Source organism: Hypanus sabinus, chromosome 6, assembly GCF_030144855.1.
Source record: "Hypanus sabinus isolate sHypSab1 chromosome 6, sHypSab1.hap1, whole genome shotgun sequence".
Taxonomy (NCBI): domain Eukaryota; kingdom Metazoa; phylum Chordata; class Chondrichthyes; order Myliobatiformes; family Dasyatidae; genus Hypanus; species Hypanus sabinus.
Genome location: NC_082711.1, coordinates 130,312,631 through 130,339,273, shown reverse-complemented (window position 1 = coordinate 130,339,273; position 26,643 = coordinate 130,312,631). Strand labels below are relative to the sequence as shown.

At 44.8% G+C, this 26,643-nt stretch overlaps 1 protein-coding gene across 1 annotated transcript in view; it reads left to right on the top strand.

Moving 5' to 3' along the window:
- The window catches only part of atp2a3 (ATPase sarcoplasmic/endoplasmic reticulum Ca2+ transporting 3), a 299,782-nt gene that overhangs the window by 12,413 nt on the left and 260,726 nt on the right, over positions 1-26,643 (top strand). The window contains exon 2 of the mRNA XM_059972937.1: positions 26,353-26,370. Coding sequence (XP_059828920.1) covers positions 26,353-26,370 — 18 coding nt within the window. The remainder of the gene's footprint in view (positions 1-26,352; positions 26,371-26,643) is intronic.

Here is a 26,643-nt window from a genome sequence, read left to right as displayed (position 1 = left end):
TACACAGTGTGTGGGGTAGGATCTGGTTTTACAGTGTACACACTGTGTGGGGGGTAGGATCTGGTTTTACAGTGTACACAGTGTGTGGGGTAGGATCTGGTTTTACAGTGTACACTGTGTGTGTGGGGTAGGATCTGGTTTTACAGTGTACACAGTGTGGGGGGGGTAGGATCTGGTTTTACAGTGTGTAGTGTAGGATCTGTGTTTACAGTGTACACAGTGTGTGGGGGTAGGATTTGGTTTTACAGTGTGTAGTGTAGGATCTGGTTTTACAGTGTACACAGTGTGTGGGGTAGGATCTGGTTTTACAGTGTATAGTGTGTGGGGTAGGATCTGGTTTTACAGTGTACACAGTGTGTGGGGTAGGATCTGGTTTTACAGTGTGTGGGGGGTAGGATCTGGTTTTACAGTGTACACAGTGTGTGGGGTAGGATCTGGTTTTACAGTGTACACAGTGTGTGGGGTAGGATCTGGTTTTACAGTGTACACACTGTGTGGGGGGTAGGATCTGGTTTTACAGTGTACACAGTGTGTGGGGTAGGATCTGGTTTTACAGTGTACACTGTGTGTGTGGGGTAGGATCTGGTTTTACAGTGTACACAGTGTGTGGGGTAGGATCTGGTTTTACAGTGTATAGTGTGTGGGGTAGGATCTGGTTTTACAGTGTACACAGTGTGTGGGGTAGGATCTGGTTTTACAGTGTGTGGGGGGTAGGATCTGGTTTTACAGTGTACACAGTGTGTGGGGTAGGATCTGGTTTTACAGTGTACACAGTGTGTGGGGTAGGATCTGGTTTTACAGTGTACACACTGTGTGGGGGGTAGGATCTGGTTTTACAGTGTACACAGTGTGTGGGGTAGGATCTGGTTTTACAGTGTACACTGTGTGTGTGGGGTAGGATCTGGTTTTACAGTGTACACAGTGTGGGGGGGGTAGGATCTGGTTTTACAGTGTGTAGTGTAGGATCTGTGTTTACAGTGTACACAGTGTGTGGGGGGTAGGATTTGGTTTTACAGTGTGTAGTGTAGGATCTGGTTTTACAGTGTACAGTGTGGTGTAGGATCGGGTTTCAGTTTATGCATTGTACATGATGGAACATGCTGCATTAGTTCCTGCCCTGTGTTGATATGGTGCATGACGCTCCAGAGGTGAGATAACAAATTAGTGAGGAGAAGACTGTGTGGTGCTGGTTGTGACTGACAAGGAACTCCGGTAGTACAGTACTGTCCCATCAATACTGTGAAAGTTCCCAACTGGAGTGACGTTACTGTTGGGTTCGGGAAACTACGGCAGAAACCTGTCATTTCTGGCAAATGCCAGACCAGGAACAGATCATGTCCTGCTGCTGGTGTTGCCATGGTGGGCAATGTTCTGAAAGTGGCTGCCATTTCTTCGGTAATCCATGGCTAGCAGAAGGTGCTAAGGGTGTTGCAGACATCGCGGGAAGCAAAGCTCAGGGGTGCAATTTGTCCTCAATGCTGGGTGTCTCTTTGTACTTACTGATTTTAATGTCCTTGGTACTGTGAACACTTTAAAACATTATTAAATATGATATTTTCAATAAAATCACATGAAGATTTGCAGATTATTAAAATGTTCAAGTAAACTAATTGAGGAAAAAGCAGCCTTATTCATTCTCCAGGCCTGAATGTAGTCAGATTAGAGTTGACTGGTGTAGGATTGGCAAGATGCACAAAGAGAGATTGCAGTGAGATTAGATTCTGCCTTCAGATGATCAGTCTGTGTATTCACCGAACACAAGGTAGTGTGGGAATATCTGGCGCTGGAGACTGTACATCACAATGCAATCTGACAGAGTGGATGGGGCACTAGAATCAATTGCTATGAGGGTCATTTCAGGATTAGCAAACTGTAATAAACAAGGTGCCACATAGATCAGAGCTGGAATCTCGGCCAGTTGCCATCAATATCAGTGATTTCAATGAAGGAACTTGGGTGCACTATATTATAACCAAATCCGCTAACGATTTAAAGATTGGGGCTGTAAATTGTGAGGCCACAAGTTACAGAAATTTACCTTGTAATGGCATTGAGTTAACGTCAAACAAAGTCTGTGAAAGTCCCTGGTTTACATATACATGCGCAAATGAAGCTAACTTAGATGAAGTCTTGGTCGGCATTGAGCAGATGGGCTGAAGGGCTCATCTCCATACAGTGTGACTGGATGATTCAATCATAATGGTTTCTGAAACAATGGTGTCAGGTTTTCCTGCATAATGCCACATATTCCTTCATCAGTCAAAACCTATTGCTTCTGTTCTGCTCCTCAGTGAATATCCCCTATCTTCTGTCCACGGGGGAGTGGGGCTACTGAATGAATTGATGCTTTGCTGGTGATAGGTGGGAGTGGGAGGCTGCTGAGAACTGGGTACACAGCAGACTGTCTTTTGCCTCTCCTGGTAGGATGTTGCCTGGGAGACCTCTACATGGACCGGGAGTTACCACAATCTGTATCTGGCTATACAGACAGGAGGAAAAGGAAGTTAAATCTCCTCCTCCTCTTGAGTATGGAGTTTGGGTGACTGTGCAATGTGGCAGAGATCAGAAACAGCTCTGAGCTAAGGGCAACTGTGACTCTGGCCAGTGGTGAGCACAAGCTGGTACGGGTGGATGGAAGTATTTGTGATTCAATCGCTCAAGTTGAAGAATCAAGGTTACTTTCAGCCTGACCCTGACCATAACCTTGTAGTTGGGTTATAGAACATTGCAAATGGTCCATTTTTGTTCAAGTATCTACTGAGCAATTAGTTTCACTTTTTATCTAAAACTTTCTCCACCACCAATCAGAAACAGAACTGGCAGTCACTTGGACAAGTATGTACTGATTGAAGAATGGATTTGTTAAGAACAAATCACATCCAATTATTTTTGTAGATGTAATGCAGAGGACAGTTTGGGACATACAGGCTTCCCAAATGAATTCGTTAGTGTTAGGGTTTGTCATCAGGATTGAAGTTGATGAAATAAAAGTGGGCAGAACGTTGGGCAAGTGACAAGGAGCAGTGAGAGGTTTCTCAGACGAGGTGGAAGTGTACAGTCACATGCAATGAAAACCATGCAGCCATATCACAGATACACAGTTAAACATCATTCATAAGAAAAAAAAGAATTTTTTTTACATGAAAGAACAGAATTAGAACAAAAAACACAAGTAATTATAGTGTAGTGATTAGGGTTGTTCTGGTTGGTTCAGCAACTGAATGGTTGAAGGGAAGTAACTGTTCTTGAACCTGGTGTTTTGGACTTCATGCTTCTGTACCTCCTAGCTAATGGTAGCTGTAAGAAGATGGCATGCCCCTTTGATGGATTTAGCCTTCTGGAGGCAGTGCCTCCTGTGGATACTACACTAAAGAACTTGTCCACATTGACACTTTTACTTAATTATACTCCTGTTCTGAGAAAGCATCTTTGTGTTTTTATTTTATCTAACTTTTTGATGTTTTAACATTCGTCTCTGCTTTTCACCTTTAATCTTTCCATATTCTCCTAGTCTATATGCTGATTAAGTATTTTCCATAACCCTTTCTTTCTCTTTGACTCATCTTGCCCTCTGTGACCCAGGGGACTGTCTTTCCTCTGTGGGAACTTTTAGCCTGAACTGTTTGTTCTGGGGTTGATTTACCATCTAGTGGCTGTTTCCTGTTCACATTTGCCAAATCAATTCTCAGACCAACAAAACTGTCCTCACCCAAACTTTAACTGACATTTTATTAATAATGATCACTACAATGCAACCTTTCTCTCGCTGACACTGGGCCACTACCCATAGTCGCAACTCCTTTGGCTCTGGGGTTATCTGCTTGCTCAGCGCAGATCCCGGTTTGTACGCGGCTAATCCCATTTTCACACTTGTTGGAAATCTGCCTACATACTTGCTCTTCTACCTCCTTTGGACAGTTTAGAGCTCTACAATACAGTTCCAGCAATGTGACTGGCCCTTATTTGTTCTTTAGTACAATCTATGTAGCCTCATTTTATGATCTTTCATGCACATCATCCCTTGTTGCAAAAGGAACTAAATTGTTGAACATGGATTAATTGGCCCAAAGGGGCTGTTTCCATGCTGTGCTGTTCTGTAACTCTGAACCGATTGTTTCTATAACCAATATTGCAAAATACTTCTATTTAATCCTCTTTCTTATTTCTTCCCTAACCTCTGCAGAGTGCTCCAGTCCTGCCCCTCTATGAACCACATTTCCATAATTAGTTTGATAGCTTCTGTCTGTCTGAACTTTCAGCTTGTCTACCTTAATCACTAAACTCGACATCCACCAGAAGTCAACCAGAATGTGACTATATCCATTTTCTGACTTTAGTTTTGTCTTGCCTTTCAAGCCTTCACTCATTTTCTGCTTCTCATTTCTTCTCTAGTCTTTGCTTAGCTTCCTGTCCCCTGCCAGGACCATTCCATCCCTACCCCAGCAGCACCAGCACACCTGCAAGTGATGCTGTTGGTCATGGTCCTGTTGAAGAACCACCTGTCCAGCCTCCGTTCTCCTTCCAGAGGTATCGGGAGGGAATCCAAGGGTGCGGTACAGGTATGCGATGCTGTTCTCTGGGAAAAGGTTGGCTATTTGAGAGCATACTTTCAGCATGTGACTGTTGCAAAAAGTACTTTACAATCGAAGGCTTTGGACCAGTTGTTGGTAGATAAAGTTAACATAGGTCGGTACTGGATCGGATGGGCTGAAAGGCCTCCTTCTGTGCTTTGAGTCTATACACTACCGGGGTCTCACTTATTTCACAATGGGGCCGCCCAGCAGAGTGAGGGGAACGTGACGTTGACTTCATGCTACATTTCCTTGCCACGTTCATAACTTGCTTTGGAGAAGTTATTCAGGTACACTTAATTAACAAAAGACACTTGTATTTTAAATTTCAGGAAAAACTTGAAATTTCTTGGCACATGCTACAGGAGGTGATATTTACCATTGACAGGCTTGGAATGTCAGCTAAGCTGCATCCCTGGTGAATGCTTTGCTCTGCTGGGGTTAGCTCCAAACTGTTTACTATCCCGACTTGGTTCTTCATTGTCGCTGAAGCTAAATGTTGGAGTTTGCTTCCTAACAGCTCTGTGGGAGCACCATCATGAGGCCAACAGATGTTCAAGGAGATGGGTCACCACCATCTTCTTGAGGGCAGTTGCAGATGGCCAGAAGAAGAAGTGACATCCATAGAGGCACAGGAGCCGCGTATAGAAAGGAAGAGAGCTGCATGTCAAGCAGGATCTGAATCAGGTTTGATATCACCGGCATATGTCATGAAAGCTCAATCAGAGAAGAAAATCGAGTTACGTTAAGTCTATTAAATAGTTAAAATAAGTAGTGCAAAATAACAGAAATAAAAAATAAAACAGTGAGGCAGTGTTCATGGGTTCAGTGTCCATTTGGATGGCAGAGGGGAAGGAGCTGCTCTTGAGTCACTGTGTGTGCCTTCAGGCTCCTGATGGTAACAGTGAGAAGGGGTCACGTCCTGGGTGGTGGGGATCCTTAATGGTAGACACCATCTTTCTAAGGCACCGCTCCTTGAAGATGTCTTGGATACTATGGATACCATGATAGAGCTGACTGATTTTACCAGTTTCTGCGACTTACTTCAGTCTTGTGAAGACACTGATGCAGTCCTCCTGCTGCAGTTGGGATCTGCCCTCGTCTGGTGTGGTCATGTCGACAAATTTCATTAACTGAGAGAGGGGGTGTTAAATGTTTCTAACATCACCATTTCTTTGAAGATAAAGACCTTTTACAGCATCAACGGAATTATAACAGCACCGAACCAGGCCCATTAGCATTTGTAATATGAGAGTATGCATTTGTTCTAATCCTGTTTTCCAGTACTGTCTGTGGCCTTCGCTGCATGGTTTGTCAACTACTAGGCACTTTTCAAGTACTGCACAAGTTCTTGTCTCCACCTCTCACCAAGGCAATGTATTTCAATTGCATCAGCTTCTGTGTAGATGAGTTGATCCTTGGATCCCCTGAGCAGAGCAGAGGCATGGCGCTCAGCCAGAACGACAGCTGGGTAAGGTGGTCACTCTGGTGAGTTGTGGCCTCTTCATACGTCCTCTGACTCACAGTAGCCGCTCAGAGTTGAGAAAGGGTCAGAGTTCACTGAGGTACCTTTTGGACGAGGAGAAGTTCTTGTTTTGTGATGCACTGCACTTCCTCTGCACTCGCCTGTCTTTGAACAAAGAAGGGTTCTAACCTTTGCCCAATTGAGTCACTCTGTGCTGAGAGTCGGCTTACTAAAGTGCAAGCACTCCAAAGTCTGTCTTCGGCTTTGGAAAGTTGTCGAATCAGCTGACAAGAGGTTGCCACTGGAGAGCCTTAGCATTTTTCCAGCCTCTCAAATCCGTTGGTGTGCACTGCCCTAACTCTGGTTGCATGTTGCACTGGCTGCCCATCAAGACACTTACAGTGAAGGTCTAGTTGTTCAATAGGTGTGAGACTTGCTCCTTCCACAGCATTGCGAAGGCTTAACTTCTAGGACAGACAACTGGCAGATTGACTGTCAAACACTTCTAGTCTTGCTGAGCCAGAAACCAAGCCAAATCTAATGCATCTGCAGCTCCTGAATAAGAGCGTTATGGGGACTGGTTTGCCAAATGGGTGACCTGGGATGGATGGAAGTTCTTTCTGTCCATGTCTGTACAGATGGAATTGGTATTAGTAGCAGCTCTTAACTGGGGTTTTGTTGTGGTGAAACTGCAGGAGGGGGTGTTGTGAGTCTTTGTTGCTGTCAATACCTGGCTTGAGTGAAAGGTGTGTGTTGTGGACAGCTTCAAATGTTTACCTATATTAAGAAAGCTTAAGACTCTCAGATATTGCTGCTTCAAGGGCAAGTAAAGAGTGGATGAGATGCATGTCTTTCTACCAGGTGGGCTTCAAGTTGAAATGCGTATTAACCTGCGTAGGAAAAGGCTTGTGAACAGGAAGTGATGTTATACAAAGTGAACTGTAGTGCCTCTGGAGGCAGAACAGGTTCTATTGCTTTCCTTTGTGGCTGCCTGCAAGAAGATGAATGCCTCAGTTGTTTATAGTGTACATACTTCGACAATAAATGTACTTTGAATTTTTGAACCTGCAATCTGCCATTGTTATGTCCATCTTACCAATAATCCTACAGTGATCCTTGCTACTGATATTCCTATTCACCTGCACACTCCCTCTTGACTATGTCTGCTCTGGTAACTGGATGGTGAAGGAAAAGACATGGGAGAGGGCCCAGTGGCCCTGAACCCTGGTAGTTAAAGCTGGTGTGGTAAGTCTTGTGGGATTCGGCATTGCAAACAGAGGCCCTCTCCCTCTCAGTTACTTCACGGGTGCCTCTGGTGTAGGAAGGGTGGCTCTGAAGTGATTGACTGAAGGCTGCTTTTAAGAGGTCATGTCAATTCTGTTAAAACTAACATCCCGTTTGTTCACAATGATCAGCGCAGTGAGGTAAAGCTCTGGAATCAACTGATCTGTTGAAGCAAAGAGAATTAGTAAAGGAAAAAACAAAAATAGAAAATGCTAGAAAACCTTGACAGGTCAGGCAGCGTCTGTGGAAAGAGAAATCGTCACATTTATGTTTGTGACCTTTTGTCAATCAGTAAGGAATGCAGTTGTAGTAAATGTAACTGTTCATTACCGATGATTTTTGGTGGAAGGGGCTATGGTGATACAATGGATATCAGGTTGTCAGAAATGTTTCAGAGTTAACTGAGTATCTCAGTGATCAGGTTGGGGAAGTGCTATCTTCCCTTCAGTAAGCCTTTGAACAGACTATTGCTGGAGCTCAGCACTGTTGCCTATCAGTGAACGGTCAGAGTAATGGAGAAGGGTTCCTTTATCCTGTTACCCATCGGTGAACGGTCAGAGTAATGGAGAAGGGTTCCTTTATCCTGTTACCCATCGGTGAATGGTCAGAGTAATGGGGAAGGGTTCCTTTATCCTGTTACCCATCGGTGAACGGTCAGAGTAATGGGGAAGGGTTCCTTTATCCTGTTACCCATCGGTGAATGGACAGAGTAATGGGGAAGGGTTCCTTTATCCTGTTACCCATCGGTGAATGGTCAGAGTAATGGAGAAGGGTTCCTTTATCCTGGTATTTTGTGGGTTGGGGTCCTGGAATGCCATGTTCATCCAGTAATGAGCCTGCCTGCACTGGAGTATTTATACAACTGTTTTATCCGGACACATAGTTCCTACTGATGGACAAACTGCCCGAGTCCTATTAAAGGAATGAGAATGAAACAATTTCTCTCTCCATTTGATAATTTCAACTTACTTTTGTAGTAGATTCACTGTTCAGAGTCTGATAATGAGTCCTGACTTCACAGGTGCATTATGTGGGTCTGAGAGGAAGCTGCAGAAGACCATTGTAACCTGTAGAATGTGACGGGAAGGACTGATGTAATTACACAGGTCGATAGACCTGCTGCAGCTGGGAGTGTTGTGAATTTAAATAACTTTACTGAAGCAGCAGCTGAGATGAGATGAGTGAGGCTGTGCTCCGGGAGATTTACCATATGAAATCAGTAATAGTGTTTGTATCATAGATTTGCAGTTCCCCCGATCAGCCTCTGATATCAGCATCAATTTAGCCTCTGCGCAGAGTGACAGCAGAGTCCCAGCGAGAATTACTCCATGGCTGCTGCTCTTGGGCTCTGAAGGTCTTTCAAAGACTTGATGCTGAAAATCCTGCATTACGTGCTGGTGCTTGCTTTGAATGGCACACACACACACACACACACACACACACAGAAGAGTGTTCTCGGCTCATCAGTCACGATTAGATTGGCATTGGTCACAGGGAGAGAGGTCGTTCACCCGTCGTGACAGTGGCATGTTATTGGGATTGATAGTCACATGGGGAAAGGAGGACCGCAACAGAAAGCACTGGCAAAGGGAGCATGATTAATTATGTTTGCACAATATGGCGTAATTCCTCGGCACCTTTGATTTTAATGAATACTCTTGATACTATTTGCTCCAATATGCCCAAGAATGTATTAATAAGCATCGATTGCCTCACACTTTCGCAGGATCATGCCTAGGGCACATTAAGTATTCATTGCAGAGATATTCTCATTACCTCATTTGATCACAGTCTGTTACATTGCCAGATATCCCATTGAAAAGGATAATGAATAAAAAGTTGACTAAAGAAAGAGTAACCAGAGAAGTCTCTACCCACCCCCCATCATAAACTCTTGTAGTTTTCCTTTCTCTATCTCTCTTGCCCATTCCACCTCCTTTAATTATTTCCCTGCTTCGCCCCTTTTACCTTGGATTTCTTGCCCACCCCTTTTGTCCAGCACTTGGCTATGTCTTGTATGGCTAAAGGTACTGTGTTAATGCAGCACAGAATTCCATTTAGGAGTGAACCTGAGTTTAGAATATTTGCAGTAAGCTTCTCTCATGAACTCGCCTCCCTACCCAGCCTTAAGGCTTCCTGGTCTTTACAGGAAAGGTTGATGCTGGGTGTGAGTAGCTAGCTGCCCTGCCAGAGCAATTGCTGCAGTTGTAATCTGACCAAGATTAATTTGTGCACTTCATCACAGCTATACTGACTGGTTCCAACAGCCACGCGGTCCCAGGGTCCACCCAATGTGTAGCTTCGCTGGACGTTGGATGCAGAAAGGAAGTGGCTAACTAGGTACTGTTTGGGAGTGATCATGGAGTGGGGAGGAAATGCATTTTAAAGGAAAGAGTCCCAGGAAGGTTCACCGTCTGCCGTTCCTGGGCTTTCTCCATGAGGTCTGAGTCCCGGCCTGCTTATCCCTCGCTTCCCACTTCAAAGGTTGATGAAATGTCCTGCTTAAGAGTTTTAAGCGCAATGGAGCTGCAGTGGAGTACTGAAACGTAGAGCCGGTTTAAATTCAACGTTCAAAAGATTATCTCATCATTATCTGCGGTTGTTTGTGAGAGCTTGCTGTGTGCAATTTGCATGTCATGTTCCCTATGCTGACTACTCGAGTGTTAAGTTTGCTGTAAGTGTGCTCTACGATTTGCTGAGTTTCAAATGTGCAGGGTTGCTCCACTGCACTTGATCTTTTTTAATGCTTTCCAGTAAATTGCTGATTTGCCTTTCACCATTGTCACTGAGCCACAGCATTTGACATTTTCCTGCTGTCCTGTCATCTGACTCTGCCTCACATCTGTCAGATTAAAGCAACGAGCGTCAGATGCCGGGAAACTGACGCAGAAATGGGGACTGCTGGAGGTATTGGATGGGTCAGGCTGTGTCTATATCGTGGCCTGATGCCTTTCCCCAATGTTTTCTCTCTTTATTTTAGCCTGATTGAGTAGAAAGGGACAAAGGAACAGAACTTCTGTATTGTGCATGAGGCATAAATAAATTCCAGAGTAAGTCAAGGGAGAGTTACGTGTTAAAGTCCCAAGCACTGTGATTGTCAAACCCTCAAGGGCTGTAACAGGAAAAAACAAGTCAGTGACGGAGAGGAAATGGGATTCCCTGGCCCAGGCTTGTTTGCAATCTCTGTCACTGGTATTTTAGCAGCTGAGAACTGCAGGCCTGAGTGGGTCCTGCAGTTCCAGCCTTCTGTCTGTTCAGCCAGGTTACGAGAGGGAGGAACCATGCCTAGTTTATTATCTGTGACTATGCTGAGGTCACCATGAAGTCTCTCACTAACAGGGCAGAAGACTTGAACCTCAGCTTTCAGTGCCGTTGGTGTAGCAGAATACACGTGGCAAGGGTCTGCAACAGGAGGAACGTTCGTCTCTGACGACTGGACTTTCTGCCCTCTGCTGTTTCATGCTGCTGACCTGTTGCTCTGCTTTGAGATGGAAGGTTCCGGGGTGGTGCACTCCTCGTGAGTGCCTGACCAGTTTCTGTGATAATCTGTATAGAGCCCAACCTGCCCCTTAGCTGACACCAAAACAGCCATTTGGCCCATCGCTCCCATCGCACCTATTTGCACTCTTACCACTTACCAGCTCATTGCTTTCCATGATTTGATTTGGGTGATTCAGAGATGTGGTTCCTGTTCACAATTACCCTCAGGGCCTCGACACCCACTGCCCATTAAGCAGAGGCATGGTCACACCGAGTGTGCAGTTAGTTCTGAGGGAGATCTTGGGGCTCAAGGATGACTTGCTTCCTCCAGTTCTCACGTGACAGAGGTCACATGCGGTTGGCTTTGCATACTGACTAGCACAGTCACTTGAAAGAGTGAGGCCTGGGATCAGAGGTGGGGGGAGTGCAATGGGATTGGACTCCAGGTTCTCCACACCCTTGGCACTTACCTTGCATTCTACATGCACATTGACCAAACATCTGCTCACAAACGAGAGAAAAGCTGCAGATGCTGGAAATCCAAGAAACACACAATGTGGGAGGAACTCAGCAGGCCAGGCAGCATCTGTGGAAAAGAGTACAGTCGACATCTTGGACCGATGAAAGATCTTGGCTCAAAACAGCCACTATTCACTCTTTTCCATGGATACTGCCTGGCCTGATAACATCTGCTCCACCCTTTTCCTCGATCTATTTTCTTCCCACCTCCATCGTTCCCTATTTTGTTTCCTTCCTCCCAGTCTAATTCCTAACTTGTGTGCTAAACAGCAAATAAAGAGGACCAGTGGCTCTGGATGGGATCAAGGCTCTCATCCCTGTCTGCAAGTGCTGTTGTCAGAGCACAGCTGGAGCTCTGTGTGCCTAGTAACCCTGGTTGTTGGAACTGCCTGTCTGGTGGCTGGGAAGTTGCCCCAGGAAAGTTTTGGGATCCAAAAGATCAGCTGCTGTGTGCATTTCTCTCGGGTAACAGCTGCCTGACTTGGTTTGATGATGGTTCTGCCGAATTCACTGGATAAACCTCAATGCATTCCTTCAGTGTTTCTTCCTGCACCTGTTTCCCTGGTTCGATCATCAGTCTCCACCTGGTCATTCCTCCGGTAGCTTGTGTTTGGATTAGTTACTCTGCCTCTGCACTGGAGGGCTCTGTTTAAGGTTAAGTTTTTGACATTAGTAAGATTGTAACGTGCCAGCCCTTCATACGATTCCCCACCTGCCTCATGTGAAGGGAACCATCTGCTGCTGATCTACTGCCTGACCATTTTGGGAAATCCTTTAGGAACCAGACTCTAAACTTGAGGATTATGAACAGCATAATTTGGAAATCAGCATTCCTGAGCATTGTTACCAAGATGAGCGCGGGGGGCAGGGGGGGGGGGATGTGTGTGTGTGTGTGTGTGTGTGTCTCCTGCTGGAGTTGTCGGGGCACCGTCATGACAAGCTTTTTGCACCGATCTTTTTGGTATTGCTCAGCGTACAGCATCTTGGGCAACTGAAACCTGGCGGAGTCCATCCCTCTCCAGGTTTTTTTACGAGGTCGAGTTGCTAGCTCGACACTCAACCCAGGCACGGATGGAGGGCGTGCAAGGGAGCCGGCCGGATTCGAACTTGGGACCGAAGTCCAGTGCTGATGCTACTACACTGCCATTAATATATTTAATGATAATTCACAACAATTACAGAGTTGGGTTTTCAGCTCGGATGTTATCCGGCATCAGTGGCCGTCTGAACGTCTACATAAACAATAGTCCACAGACATAAGCACATGAACTTTATTTTATTTCTATGGAGATACAGTGCAGAGCCAGCTCTTCCAATCCTTCAATCCACATCACCCCATAAGCCCCGACAAATCCGATTAACCCTAACCTAATCATGGGACTGTTGGTGGAAGCTGGAACTCCTGGAGAAACCCCATGCATTTCACGGGGAGGATGTACAGAGACTCCTTACAGAACGGCGTGGGAATTGAACAATGATCTCCGGAAAGCCACGAGCTCTAATGGCGTCGTGGTAACCATTACATTCCCGTGGCATCCAATTTCTCTGTTTGTGGGGACTTTTCTTACACTGAATTACAGTACTTATGGCATAGCTTGCATCAAGTGGGGAGGGAGGGGGTAATGGAGTTTGGAAGTTTACTTGGAGAGGTTGGAATATTGTGTAAAAGTTGCAGGCTGTGCCAGTTCTACCTGCCTCGTGCTTTAGGCAGACGTCAGGCTTCTGGAATGGGTCCGCAGTGTTGTGGACTGTTTATCTCATTTTTGTAAAACTGAAGGATTGTCAGCCATTCTCACCAGCAAGAGGCTTCTCATCGGCCTTCGTGGCAGCAGCAATAAACTGAAGGGTGTTAACACCAGCATCAATGTTTAACTTGCCTATCTGAATGGTGCAGGCTGGGAGAAAGAGGGCCAGGCAAACCAGGCCCAGCTGAGCGGGCTGTATGCACCAGTGTTTACTGAAGTAGTAATAATGAACAGAAGACTCTCACTAGATGTTTGCCAGATTTCCTGGACTGGATCCCAGCTGGAGTTCCACTGACCACGCGAGTGTGTGGAGACCATCTGCCTTCTGGCTGTAGGAGATTCTGGGTTGGGGTGTCAGGCTCCTGTGCTATCAGTGTACAGTCCTGACAGGCTGCCCCTCTTGAGAAGGGGAGTATGTCCACTCCTTTCCAGCATCTTCTTGCTATCAAGCTGATTTCTTCTCTCTGAGATTCCAAGTCTTAATGCCATTCAGCACTCATTGCTGTGTCTAACGTTGAGAGATGTGGGGTGCTTATAGTAAACTGGAGTTTGTCCCTGATCAGTGGTTACCAGTCAAACTGTATTCACTAATGAAGTCAAGCCATTACCCTTCATTGGTCCCGAAGAAGGGTCTCTGCCCAGAACGTCGACTCTTTACTCGCATCCATAGATGCTGCCTGACCTGCTGGCTTCCTTCAGAATTTTGTGTCAGTTACTCTGGGTCTCCACATCTGAAGAACCTCTTGTGCGTATGATAAACTGTATTTCCTCCTTGTGAGCCAAACTTTTTAAAAACTCATTTGCCTAGGATATTAACTCTGCTTTTCCCTCCAAAAATACTGACTAACCTACTGTTATTTTCAGCTCTTTTGCTTTCATTTCAGATTTCCAGCATCTGCAAGTGTTTACTTTTCTACGTATTCTTGCCGGGTTTAACTGTTCTGTGCATTTTCTCCTGTATTAACCTTTACTCTCTGAAACTTAGTCCTTCTGAACTTAAAAGCTGCCGGAGCATTTAAGCTTCTCCCCAAGTAACCGTTGTGCAGTTTGATGTAATTTCCTATGTAGAAGGTGACCTGTTAATACACAATGCTGCTGTGGGGGAAGCACTATTTTTGGTGTGCTGATTGCCTTGCTAATTTGCATTCTATATTAAACTAGCTTAAAGAATTTCGACTGAGGTGTCACTCAGTGTGTCCAGGGCATATGCTGGTTTGTAAAAGGTGTTAATCAACAGCCTGCTGGGGAAGGTTTGCAGGAAGTGAATGTGAACTGCAGGAATGCATATGCACGGTCTTTAACATGCGTTGGCCTGCCTCAAAGTCGAGTTGTAGCCGACTGTTGTCTCCAGGTGAAGTTGAGGTAATTAGGCCATAGCACATAGATGTGTATCAGTCCCACTTAAATGCACGCTTGGACTTTATTTTGTCTTTCACTCTGTCTCTCACAGTCCATAATTTATTCATCTGTAATATTAAATGCTGTAAATTCTGAAACTATTCTGCAGGCCGGGTGGCACTGTGGAGGGAGGAAGAAGCCTGTGTTTCAGATAACGACTTCAGCAAATGTTGCCCTGGGTAACATGCCATCCTTCTCATCCTAAGGGTGGGGCTTGACATCACCTAACTGCCGAGAGGGGTGAGTTCTCTCCTCTCTCAAGGGAACAGGATGCTTGGTGGTGAGAAAGGGGAGGTGAGACATTTGAATGCCACGTGGGGCTTGCGTTTCAGATCTTTTTTTCTTTTTGAAAAAAATTGTTACATTTGATTTCCTAGTTTCTTTCTCACTTTCTGTAATTTCCAGCGATTAGTGTGTGAAGTGATCATATTTGGTTTAGGAAGCACATTGCAATTTTCAGTGAGTTTGCCATCTGTTGCCCGTTATTGTTGAATCGTAGCAGTGAGTGGCCCTCTGGAGACACATTAACCATAGCTAACACGAATCAGGCTCTTAATTGTGTTTCAGAGTATACAGTTATAACGTGTAACTTGGTAATTACAGTAGCGAGATTCCTACAGCCCATTGATTAGAGATAGAGCTTCAAACATTTTTTGAACAGGAGTAATGAAAGGCTCTGTGGTTGTAATGGACCAATGCATTGTGTGTCTGCAGTTAATGAAGAGAGCTGTATGTTTGAAATGACTGGGGGGGGGGGGGGGTGGTGGAGAGCAATCACCTCTTTCTGAAGAAGACCATGCCTTTCTGAGATACGGTTGTTGATATAATGTGTGGGTTGGGGAGAGAGCGAGACAGAAAGGTTCTTGTCAAAAATTTCTCAGTAGAAGGCCACGAATTTTCTGTTAACAGCTTGATAAATGGGTGAGGAGGGTGTGTTTCTGGCAACTTGTGAATCGCTACTAATGATACCTGGTTAAAATGCAGACAGGCATCTTACAAAATGGTGGCCTTAACCAGAGTGATCTCTGGTAAACAGCTGGGCTTCTGCTAATGCAGCATTACTCTTCTGTGAGCATGCAGTATGTGAGCTGATGTTAAAGATAACAGTTCTACACAGAAACCACCAGTGAAGCTGATCAGGTTGTGATTGAGCTGGCAGTACTTAAGCTTTTCAGCATTTTGTTTTTCTCAAAACATTATTCACTTGTAAAGCCTCAAAATGACAAGGAGGCTTTATATTTCCTTATTGGCTACATTTCCTTATTCAGCGGCCCCTTTATTCAGTACATTTATTAATGCAAATATCTAATCAGCCAATCACTTGACAGCAACTCAATGCATAAAAGCATGTGGACATGGTGCAGACCAAACATCAGAATGGGGAAGAGATGTGATCTAAGAGACTTTGACCATGGAATGATTGTTGATGCCATATGGGGTGGTTTGTGTGTCTCAGAAACTGCTGATCTCCTGGGATGTTCACTCAACAGTTTACAGAGAATAGTGCGGAAAAAGATATCCAGTGAGTAATCCAGTTCTATGGGCAAAAATGCCTGGTTAGTGAGCGAGCTCAGAAGAGAATGGTCAGTGGTTCCAGCTGACAGGAAGGTGACAGTAACTCAGATAACCACGTTTCACAACAGTGGTGTGCAGAAGATCTCTGAATGCACAGCACTCCGAACCTTGAAGTAGATGGGCTACAGCAGCAGAAGACTGTGAATATACACTCAGTGGCCAATTTATCAGGTGCCTCCTGTACTTTTTGAGTGGATGTCTTTGGGCTATTTTGCCCCATTGAGTACATGCAGAGAGCAGTTCCATTCCTCCACAAGTTGTTTTCATTGTACCCTATTCTCCCACAAGTTGATGCTGTTTCATCAGACACTTGTTCCTCCAATCTTGCATTTGTTGCCCTCAGTGGTTGGAGAACCAAATGCAAAAACCCTTCATTCTATCTCCCATTCTCTCTCTGCAGCTTTTCATGTTTAAAATACAGAGGTCTGCTGGATGTGGCTGGATACTCCCTAGGCCAGGGGTCAGCAACCTTTACCACTGAAAGAGCCACTTGGACCCGTTTCCCACAGAAAAGAAAACACTGGGAGCCGCAAAACCCGCTTGACATTTAAAATGAAATAACACTGCATACAACGTTTTGTTTTGCCTTTATGCTATGTATAAACAAACTATAATGTGTTGCATTTATGAAATTGATGAACTCCTGCAGAGAAAATGAAATTACATTTCTGCATGCAACAAAAACATTTTGAACTCCGAAAAAAAGACGTTGGGTTGAAGGTTACTTTTAAGTAAAATACTCAACGTCTATTTGAGTCCTTGTATTTATGAAAAACGCCAAACTTAAATTTGCCGCCAGCAGCAAACCAAAAATAACGTCAGCCAGCTGTCAACCTGAAAAATAAAAGGACTATTTCACTGAACAATGAAAACATATGAATATACGTAAAATAATAGGCAATTAAAATATTTATCATACTTGTTCAGGTTGACTCACACCTGACAATGCAGTCGTATTTAGTAGGGATGGATCGATGCTTAGGGGAGTGACCGGGAAGGATAATGTGTTTTTTTCCTCTCTGAACTCACAGAAGCGTTTCCCAAACGATGTTTGCATTGCGATGATTGCAGAATGTAAATACTCCGAATTTATCATGTCGTGACCTTGTTTGAACTCTCTCAAATTGGGGAAGTGAGACAATGTGCCTTTCTGTAAATCTCTGGCAAGCAACGTCAACTTGCGCTCGAATGCCAAAACATCCCCCAACATGTGCAGGGCTGTACGTCCTTACCCCGTTGAAGAGCTGTGTTCAGCGTGTTCAGGTGCGCTGTCATGTCTACCATGAAATGTAGCTTTTCCAGCCACTCTGGCTGTTCCAGCTCAGGAAAGTTGAGCCCTTTGCTGCCCAGGAAAGTTTTCACTTCTTCCAGACACGCGACAAAGCGTTTCAGCACCTCCCCTTTGGACAGCCACCGGACTTTGTTGTGCAGCAGGAGATCAGAATATGCGCTTTCCAGCTCGTCCAGTAACAAACGGAATTGACGGTGATTTAAACTTTTTGCCATTATTTTATTGACAATGTGAATGACAACATCCATTACTTCTGTGCATTCCGGAGGAAATGTTTGAGCGCACAGTGCCTCTTGGTGCAAGATGCAGTGAAAAGTCAGCAGCTTTCTGTCCAGCGACTTCTGCAGTAAAGCCACAAATCCCTTGTGCGTTCCCGTCATATTCGGCGCCCCATCAGTAGCTACTGACACCAGATGGGTGGTCTTTATTCCTTTGGCTCTTAAATAATTCAAGACAGCCTCACAGATGTCCTCCCCCCGTGTTTGGTCTTTTCGAGGTATCAACTCAATCAGTTCTTCCTGTGGCCCGGCAGAGTTTACATACCGGCAGAACAACGCTATTTGTTCAATATCACCTTTGTCTTTAGACTCGTCACAGGCAATCGAGTAGGCCACAGCTGAATTGATGTCTTTAATTTGCTGTCTTGTGATGTCTTCTGCCATTTTTATGGTTCTGTCTTTGACAGTCTTTGCAGAGAGGGGCATATCCCTGATTTTCTGCACAATTTCACTCTTGTTTTTAAAGTCCGTGAATAGATGTTCTGAAATCTTAATGAAAGATTCTTTTATATATTCACCATCTGTAAACTGCTTCCCGTGCCTGACTATTTCCTGAGCGGCAATATAACTGGCGTATGTCGTTGATTTTCCAGACTTCATCCATTTCTGGAAATGATTTTTGCTCAGATCAACCTTCCGCATCAGTTCCGAAACGGCTTTTTTTCTCTCATCTCCATCCGGATATTTTTGAGCAAAGGCTGCGTGTTTATTCTGGAAATGCCTTGCGACATTTGACTTTTTGTTGTTTGCTAGTTTCTCATTGCATATTAAGCATACCGGTAAACCAGTCTCGTCAACAGTGAAAGCAAATGAATCTGTCCACGTATCATTAAACGTTCTGTTTTCTTCAGTCACTTTTCTTTTTTTAGAATTCTCCATAGTTGGCTTACCTTGGATCGAAAAATTAAAGAAATCGCGCACTGGCGGGTGTCAGGTATTGGCAGTGGTGACGTATATTAATAGCGATAAAAACACGTTGTAGCGGTGTGCTCACGCAGTCAGTAAACTGCGGTCGAATAACTTTATTCGAACTAAACAGCCTTGCTTTTAAGCCTCCCTCAACCCAGCCCCCATGGACGCAGATGCTGCAAAAGACGCGTACTCACAAACCCCCGTAGGCTATCTCCCTTAGCCGGAATGCTGGCTAATTGTGAGCCGGTTCGGATGTGCCAGGAAATGTGTCGCCACACTTAGATTGTACAAGATCACCATAATCTTCAAATTTAGAATTACATTTCAAAAGCTAACAAACTAACATAAAATACATTTTAATTAAATACTGACCAATTATTTCCCAAAGCCACAGGGAGCCGCAGCACAGAGGTGAAAGAGCCACAAATGGCTCGGGAGCCGCAGGTTGCCGACCCCCGCCCTAGGCACTGTGGTACATTGAGGCACTGCTGCCCTGTCACATGGACTACAATTGATACTTGTCTGCATTTTAAAAAGCAAATTGCTGTTCCTGTTTCTTGTTTGGCACTGATTTCATACCTTCCGACTTTTATTTGGTGTCTCCGTTAGTAAAGGAACTGCAAGTAATAATGTTAACAAGAAAGGCTTGTTAAAAAGTAATTACTATCTTGGGATAGCCCACAAATCATCTGAAAGTCATAACAGATTAGAACGCGCTATATTACTGCAGAGTGGTCAAACATAGATGGTAGCTCTGCTGCTGTCTGAGAAGGTTTCCTGTTCCTAATCTCCAGCCTTGGTCATGTACGTGGGTGTTGGCTCAGACTCCATAGAAATTAGCAATAAATTCTGAGATAAAAACATTGCAGAGCTGCATTTTCCCCCAATACTCGATGGAAAGGTTTCCACTTGGGTGGTGTGTCTTTTCCAGAAGATGTGAGCCAACAGGGTGGAGGAGGAGGAGGTTTGGAATGGAGTACTATACTGCTGGAAGTTCACTGAAACCTTTCCAACTTCTGTTCTTGGCCAGGATAATACCAATCATGCCTGTTCTCAACACTTATGTAGGTTCCCATTGAATAAAAGATGTCTTGAGATAACTTGGTTGAGCGGAGTTGAGGTTCTTGCTGGTGGTTCTGCAGTAAACATGCGGGAGTAGCAGGCAGTGTCCTGTGGCTGAGGGCTTAGGGAGCAAGGTGAAGTGGACAGAAGATAAATACCGGGTGCAGGAGAAACTTAGTCTCCATACTGTGAAATGTGATCAGTCCTGTTTGCTTTGACATTGTAATAACTCATCTGTTTATCTACGTGAATGAACGGAAACCCACACATTTTGTTTATTCTGTTGCCTGGAAATTGGTCCCAGAGTCCATTTTTTAATGGGGAATGAGTTGAGGATGAAAATGCAACATGCACACAAAATGCTGGAGGAAATCAGCAGGCCAGGCAGCATCTATGGAAATGAATAAACAATGGACGATTCAGGCTGAGACCCTTCATCGGGGTCCTGTGTATGTTCTGCGCCTGTAGCATGATCTGTGAAGCTTGTGCTTGGCTGTGGGTTCTTCTGCTTGTCTGCTGTGTGAGCTGGGGAACCTCAGGCTGTACCATGGTTTCAAAGTAAATTTACAATCACAGTACACCATATACTACCCTGAGATGCATCTTTTTGTGGGCATTTACTGGAGCAACGATAGAACTAGCAGAAAGTTGTCACAAACTCTGACAAACAGCCAATGCGCAATTAAAAAATAGTGCTGAGAACACGAGAGCTTGAAAGTGAGTCTGCGTGATCGTAGAATCTGATCAGAGTAGTGCAAATTTGAAGTTATCCAAGAGCAGGGGTCGGCAACGTTTACCACTGAAAGAGCCAATATGAACCCATTTCCCACAGAAAAGAAAACACTGGGAGCCACAAAACCCGTTTGACATTTAAAATGAAATAACACTGCATACAACAGTTATTTTTTTGCCTTTATGCTATGTATAAACAAACTATAAAGTGTTGCATTTATGAAATTGATGAACTCCTGCAGATAAAACGAAATTACATTTCTGCATGCAACAAAAACATTTTGAACTCCGAAAAAAAGACGTTGGGTTGAAGGTTACTCCATAGGTAGCCTACCTTGGATCAAAGAATTAAAAGAAACTGGCGGGTGTCAGGCATTGGCAGTGGTGATGTATATTAATAGCGATTAAAAACACGTTGTAGCGGTGTGCTACACGCAGCGCTAAAATAAAGACACTGCAGTCAAAGGTAACTTTATTCGAACTAAACAGCCTTGCTTTAAAGCCTCCCTCAACCCGTCCCCGTGGGCGCGGATGCTCCAAAAGACACGTACTCACAAACCCCAGTAGGCTATCTCCCTTAGCCGGAACGGTGGCTAATTGTGAGCCGGTTCGGATGTGCCAGGAAATGGGGTCTCCACAACGTTTTTAGATTGTACAAGATCACCATAATCTTCAAATTTCGAATTACATTTCAAAAACTAACAAACCACGGGGAGCCGCATCACAGAGATGAAAGAGCCGGATGCGGCTCCGGAGCCGCGGGTTGCCGCCCTCTGTCCAAGAGATTTGGGAACCTAATTATTGTAGGGTAATAACTGTTCCTAAACTTGGTTGTGTGCAGCCAAAGGCCTTGGTAACTTCTGGTAAGAAATGGATGTGGCTTGGGTGGCGGGGGTCTTTGATGGATGTTGCTTTCTTGTGGCAGCACTCTGGAGTGGAGGGCAACAGTCACCACTCCTGGGGTCCTGACTTGTGTTGGACAGGCCAGAACTCCAGGCAGAGCCCTCATGCAAAACCAAGACTTCTCAGCCCCCAGCAGAAGTCTACTTCCAGGCAGGACCTCGATCCTCGGATAGAATTACTGTGGATCTCCTTCAGGCTCCAGGACACTGAGCTACAGCTCTTTCCACATCAACTCCCCTTTCCAAACCCATTTGATGCCAATGAATTGAATTGAACTGACTTTATTACTTACATCCTTCACATACATGAGGAGTAAAAATCTTTGCGTTACGTCTCCATCCAAATGTGTAATTTATAGTCATTTGTAATAAATAATATGTACAACAGGGCAGTCATTATAACCTAGAAATACAATTGTATCAGTGTGACTTAATCAGAATTCCGGCCTGGTGGAAGAAGCTGTCCTGGAGCCTGTTGGTCCTGGCTTTTATGCTGTTTCCTGAATGGTAGCAGCTGGAACAGTTTGTGGTTTATTCTCTCCCTCCCCCTCCCCCTATTGAGTGTGGTCTTTATTTGATTCTATTGTGTTGCTTGTATTTACTGTGATTGCTGCAAGAAAATGAATCTCAGGGTTGTATATGGTGACATATAGAGTATGTACCTTCATATAAGTTTACTTTGAACTTTGAATGATCAGTCAATGACTGGAGGATCTCCACCTCCTTCCCTTTCTCCCATGGTCCACTGTCCTCTCACATCAGATTCCTTCTTCTGCCCTTTATCTCTTCCTCGTATCACCTTCCTTTCACCCTCCTCTCACTCACTTCCCTTCCCCCCCCCCAAAAAAAAAGCTGGTCTCTCCCTTTCTCCCCCCCCCCACCTTATTCTGGCTTCTGCCCTCTTCCTTTCCAGTTCTGAAGAGAGGTCGTAGCCTGAAACATCAGCTGTTCATTTTCCTCCATAGATGCTGCCTTGTTTGCTGAGTTCCTCACATTTTGTGTGTGTTGCTTAAGATTTGCAGCATTTATGGAATCTCTTGTCCATCAGCAGCTCTTAACTTCAAGACCCTGGCCCTTGCTGTTTTTTTTCTCAGCATACTATAGTGGTTGGAAAGATATTCCTGCAGAAGGCTAACTCCAAGAGGTCCATCTCTTGAACTTGGGGCAATACCACACCAGTTGTCGGCCTGTAATGTATCATCTGCCAAAGGAGACACTGTAGGTGTTGAGGATGTTCTGACCCAGTAACCATGTCAATTGGTAATTCCCAGAAGCAGCTGGATAATGTTGAAGGGTGATTGCCCTACTTGATCACTCCTTGGAATCTCTCTCTCTCAGCATCAGCAGTGTCTGAGACAAAGTGACAACAATGATTGAGAAACCTTTGCTGCGGATTGGCTGTGGTGATCCTGATGATCTCATTGAGCAAGATCACTGATCCCAGTCACCTGTCCCCATCCTTTCCTTCTCCACAGTTCTGCTGTCTTCGGCAAAGAACACTTGGTGCTTCATACATACCTGGTAAACAAGGTGATGTATCCATGTATTGAACTGCAACTCCCAACTGTTTGTCATTTGAATTCTACAATCTTCATTGCACGAGACATCTAGATATATTGTATCTGGCTTGAGATGGTGTCAGTTTTAATAACCCTTCTTCCCATCAGCTGAATGATGCTTCTTACTGAACCACACCCTGCCCTCCAGGACAGTGTTGATGAGACTCTGGTGTGTTGTTGAGCTCTACAAAGGGGACGATCCCAATTTTCATTGCTTGTGTGTGTTGAATTGGTTGCTACTGGGAAAGGTCCTCCTCCTTTCCCCATTCCTGAAGCTGCCAGAATCTGGAATGGAAATCTGGGTCTGGGCAGTGTGTTACGATGTGGTCTGGGTTGCTTGTGATACTTTTCTGTCTGATAGCCCCACTCCACAACAACTCACAGCAGTGGAAATTGTCAGTGAGAAACTGAGTTAGAAAGGGATGTTCAGGGGAGATGGGAGAGCCTAGGGAGGGAACTCATGGGGTTGCTGTGTGTGAAGGTGCTGTGAAATGTGATTCTGTAGTCCTTGTGGGGCTGGGTGGGAGAACAATGTTTCATACAATAAACTCTGATAAAGTTTATTTTAAAAATGTCTGAGGTTAGCAGCTGTCAAAAGGTGAGTGTGTACTTGACACTGACACTGGAGTGGGTTCCTGTCAGTGACTGCTGTTGACTAGGTCCTTGTGTAGATCAGCTCTTTGCTTTCATAAGTGATCATCTGGAGGAGGACAGATCCCTGTCTCCAATGGCTTGCCTTTTATATGTTAATAACCCTTGTGGACTGTTAGACAGGATTCTGTGTCCATTCCACACATGGCTGTTCGATCACTCAGCACAAATGTGTTGTGCAAAGCTGTTTTAAAGTTACAGCAGACAGCAGTATTTACCTTTGCTTCTATCTATCGATTGCTGTAAAATCTGCAATTTACTTTGAACATGGCCATTGCTCAAACCTGGAGCATTCCTGAAATTGCCCCCATTTTGGTAACCCCCACCTATTCCATTCGTGCTGTTCACCTCGCGTGCATCCCTTGAAGAGACTGGTTTCTTGTCTCATCACTCACAGCAGTTCTGGGCTTTCTCCTCAGTGGCTGGATTTGATGTTCAGCTCTGTCACGTACAGGATGTTGTTAGCTTGCTGCTTTCCCTGCACAGTGATGCACTGGCTTTGACAAGGAGGTGGGATACCATTGATTAGAAATTCCAGCACCCCTGTAGCGTGTGTGCACGTTGGTTCCTCTGGGCAGTATAGGGGTGAATGAGAATTGCCAAAGGATGTGCTGCTAGTCCCGTGTGTCTTGCTTGTTCAGCCAGTTTACACGTGGTGCAGCTGCCCACCTGTCAGACCTCTCACTCGAGGGCGGCCTCCAGGGCCGAGGGTAGCACCAAAACCCGGCTGGACCCAAGCTGGCTTGGGTGGCAGAACCACATAAATATGCCAGCTGATCTAGAGACTGCCACCTCTCTGCAGGGATAGGCCTGTGGATGCACACCTCAGTGTGTGTGTGTGGGGGGAGGGGGGCAGAATCCTAACTGCAAGGGGAGGCTGGAGAGTCAATACTTACAAAGGAGAGGCTCAGGATACTGGGGGGTGTTAAGCAGTGCCTGAGGTGATTATTCACAGGGGTTCAATATTTGCAGGGATGTGCAACTGAATTTTCACTAACATAGACTCTGGCATTTATTTGGTGTGTTCCCAAGGCTTGGCTTTTATCTAGACAAGACAAACCATTCATCAGGTGTGCTGCGATTCTTAAGTTTATCCACTAGGCTTTAAACAATCTTTGCTTTTCCAAAGGAACATCCTTATATGTCTTGCAGCACCAGATCTGAAAGGTAACTTTGTCTTTCATTTGGTTTAAACTTTCACATGTTTATCCAATTGCATCAATCAGTTTCAGGAATATTTACATTGTCTTCCAATGTTTAGTGAAATAGGAAGCATTGAAGTGAATGAATGTGAAGCCAGTTCTCATCTTCAGAGGCTGTTATTCTCACCTTAGACCCATTCCTTGATCAGTCTTCGGGATTCTGCAGGGCAGATTAAATCCTGTCTTGTGCTGAGCAATCTTGGGATTTCTAAACTTCTCAGCTTGCTGTCAGGATGAGCGTGGTGCGGTTGTGTGGCTGAGATGCCCAACGAGAGCCCCTCACAACCAGGTGACCAGCCATGTCATTTCCCGTGGGTGGGGGGGGGTCATAAAACACCTTGACAACTCCCACCATCCAGACAAAAGTCAACCCAGTCAGTTTGTCAGGATGGCTGTAAAATGGATACTATTTCAGGAGATTATATTGTGTGAAGTGAATCAGCTCCCTCTGTCTAAAGACGGCCACTCCAGCTGTCGGCAGGTTCCAGATATCCTTCGCTCTCCGGACAAGGAATTGCCACACTCCTAACCTGCTCCAGTGACCGGCTCTTCATCCCCTGCCTCACTGACGTCTTCTGAAATACCATGAGTTAATGGTTCTCCTTGTGCTAAAATTTCACTAAAACGGTATAAAAGGATTGCCATTGTGTAGAACCCCACAGTGAGACACATTAATTGAAGAGTCTTCTCTCATGGCCAAAAGGTTGTGGGTTCAAGTCTCAGTGCAGACTGATGCATGTGGTCATTGCTGACAATCCCAGTATATCACTTAGAGGGTACTTTATTATCAGAAGTTCTGCCTCCCACTTCCACTGAGTGGATGAAAAGGTTTCCCTGTTACCGTTCAAGATCAAGGAGGCTAACCCTTGCTCTCTGTGAGATCTTCCTGACGGCAGATTAGCTGGTGAGTTACCTACGATGCAGCAGCAACTCTGCCCTCAGCAGCACTTCATTGTCTGCACAGTGCTCTGGCACTACTGAGGCTGTGATGCCTGTTCTGTGCCTTTTATCCAAATATCTCCGGCTCAGAGAGGCTGTGATGCCTGTTCTGTGCCTTTTATCCAAATATCTCCGGCTCAGAGAGGCTGTGATGCCTGTTCTGTGCCTTTTATCCAAATATCTCCGGCTCAGAGAGGCTGTGATACCCGTTCTGTGCCTTTTATCCAAATATCTCCGGCTCAGAGAGGCTGTGATGCCTGTTCTGTGCCTTTTATCCAAATATCTCCGGCTCAGAGAGGCTGTGATACCTGTTCTGTGCCTTTTATCCAAATATCTCCGGCTCAGAGAGGCTGTGATGCCTGTTCTGTGCCTTTTATCCAAATATCTCCGGCTCAGAGAGGCTGTGATACCTGTTGTGGAGTAAGATGCTTCAGAAAGCCACCCAAGAGTCCCACCTCTCAACTGTCCATCTGGGGTGGGCTTTGGAGCATTGATGAGGATGAATTTAAAATGCTCTTTTTATTCAGTGTAAATTTTGAATGAATTTGGTAGGCACAATGGGTGTTTCATGAATTTCGACTTTACAAATTGCTTGAACTGGTATCAAATGTGAAAGCTGCTTGCCTAATAAATATTGGGATTCTTGGCTCTCAAAACAAATTTTGGGCAAAGTCTGGCATGAGTCATTGAAGCTGACATTCAAAATTATGAAGCTTTCAGTCCCAGTTGTTGATTAATTGACTAATATATTTATTTCTCCTTCTTTTCTATGGTCTTCCTGAACCAGAGCTGCCAGCGGAAGAAGGTAAATATTAACTTTTCCATTTGTATTTTAAATTACTTGCAATGAATTGTTTCTGAAACCCATGGATTTGCTTATGGCATTTAAACCTCTTTGGAGTTTTCGATTGTGAAATAATGAACCTTTAAGTAAAACTGTGAGAGTGTTTAGACATGTCACAGATGTCAGGAATTCTGCAGTGACACAGGTCTCAGTGAGGATAACCTACTGAGCAGCGAACGTCACATTGTCATCCATGTGTTGTCATCATTACATTCATCACCTGATTTATGTACA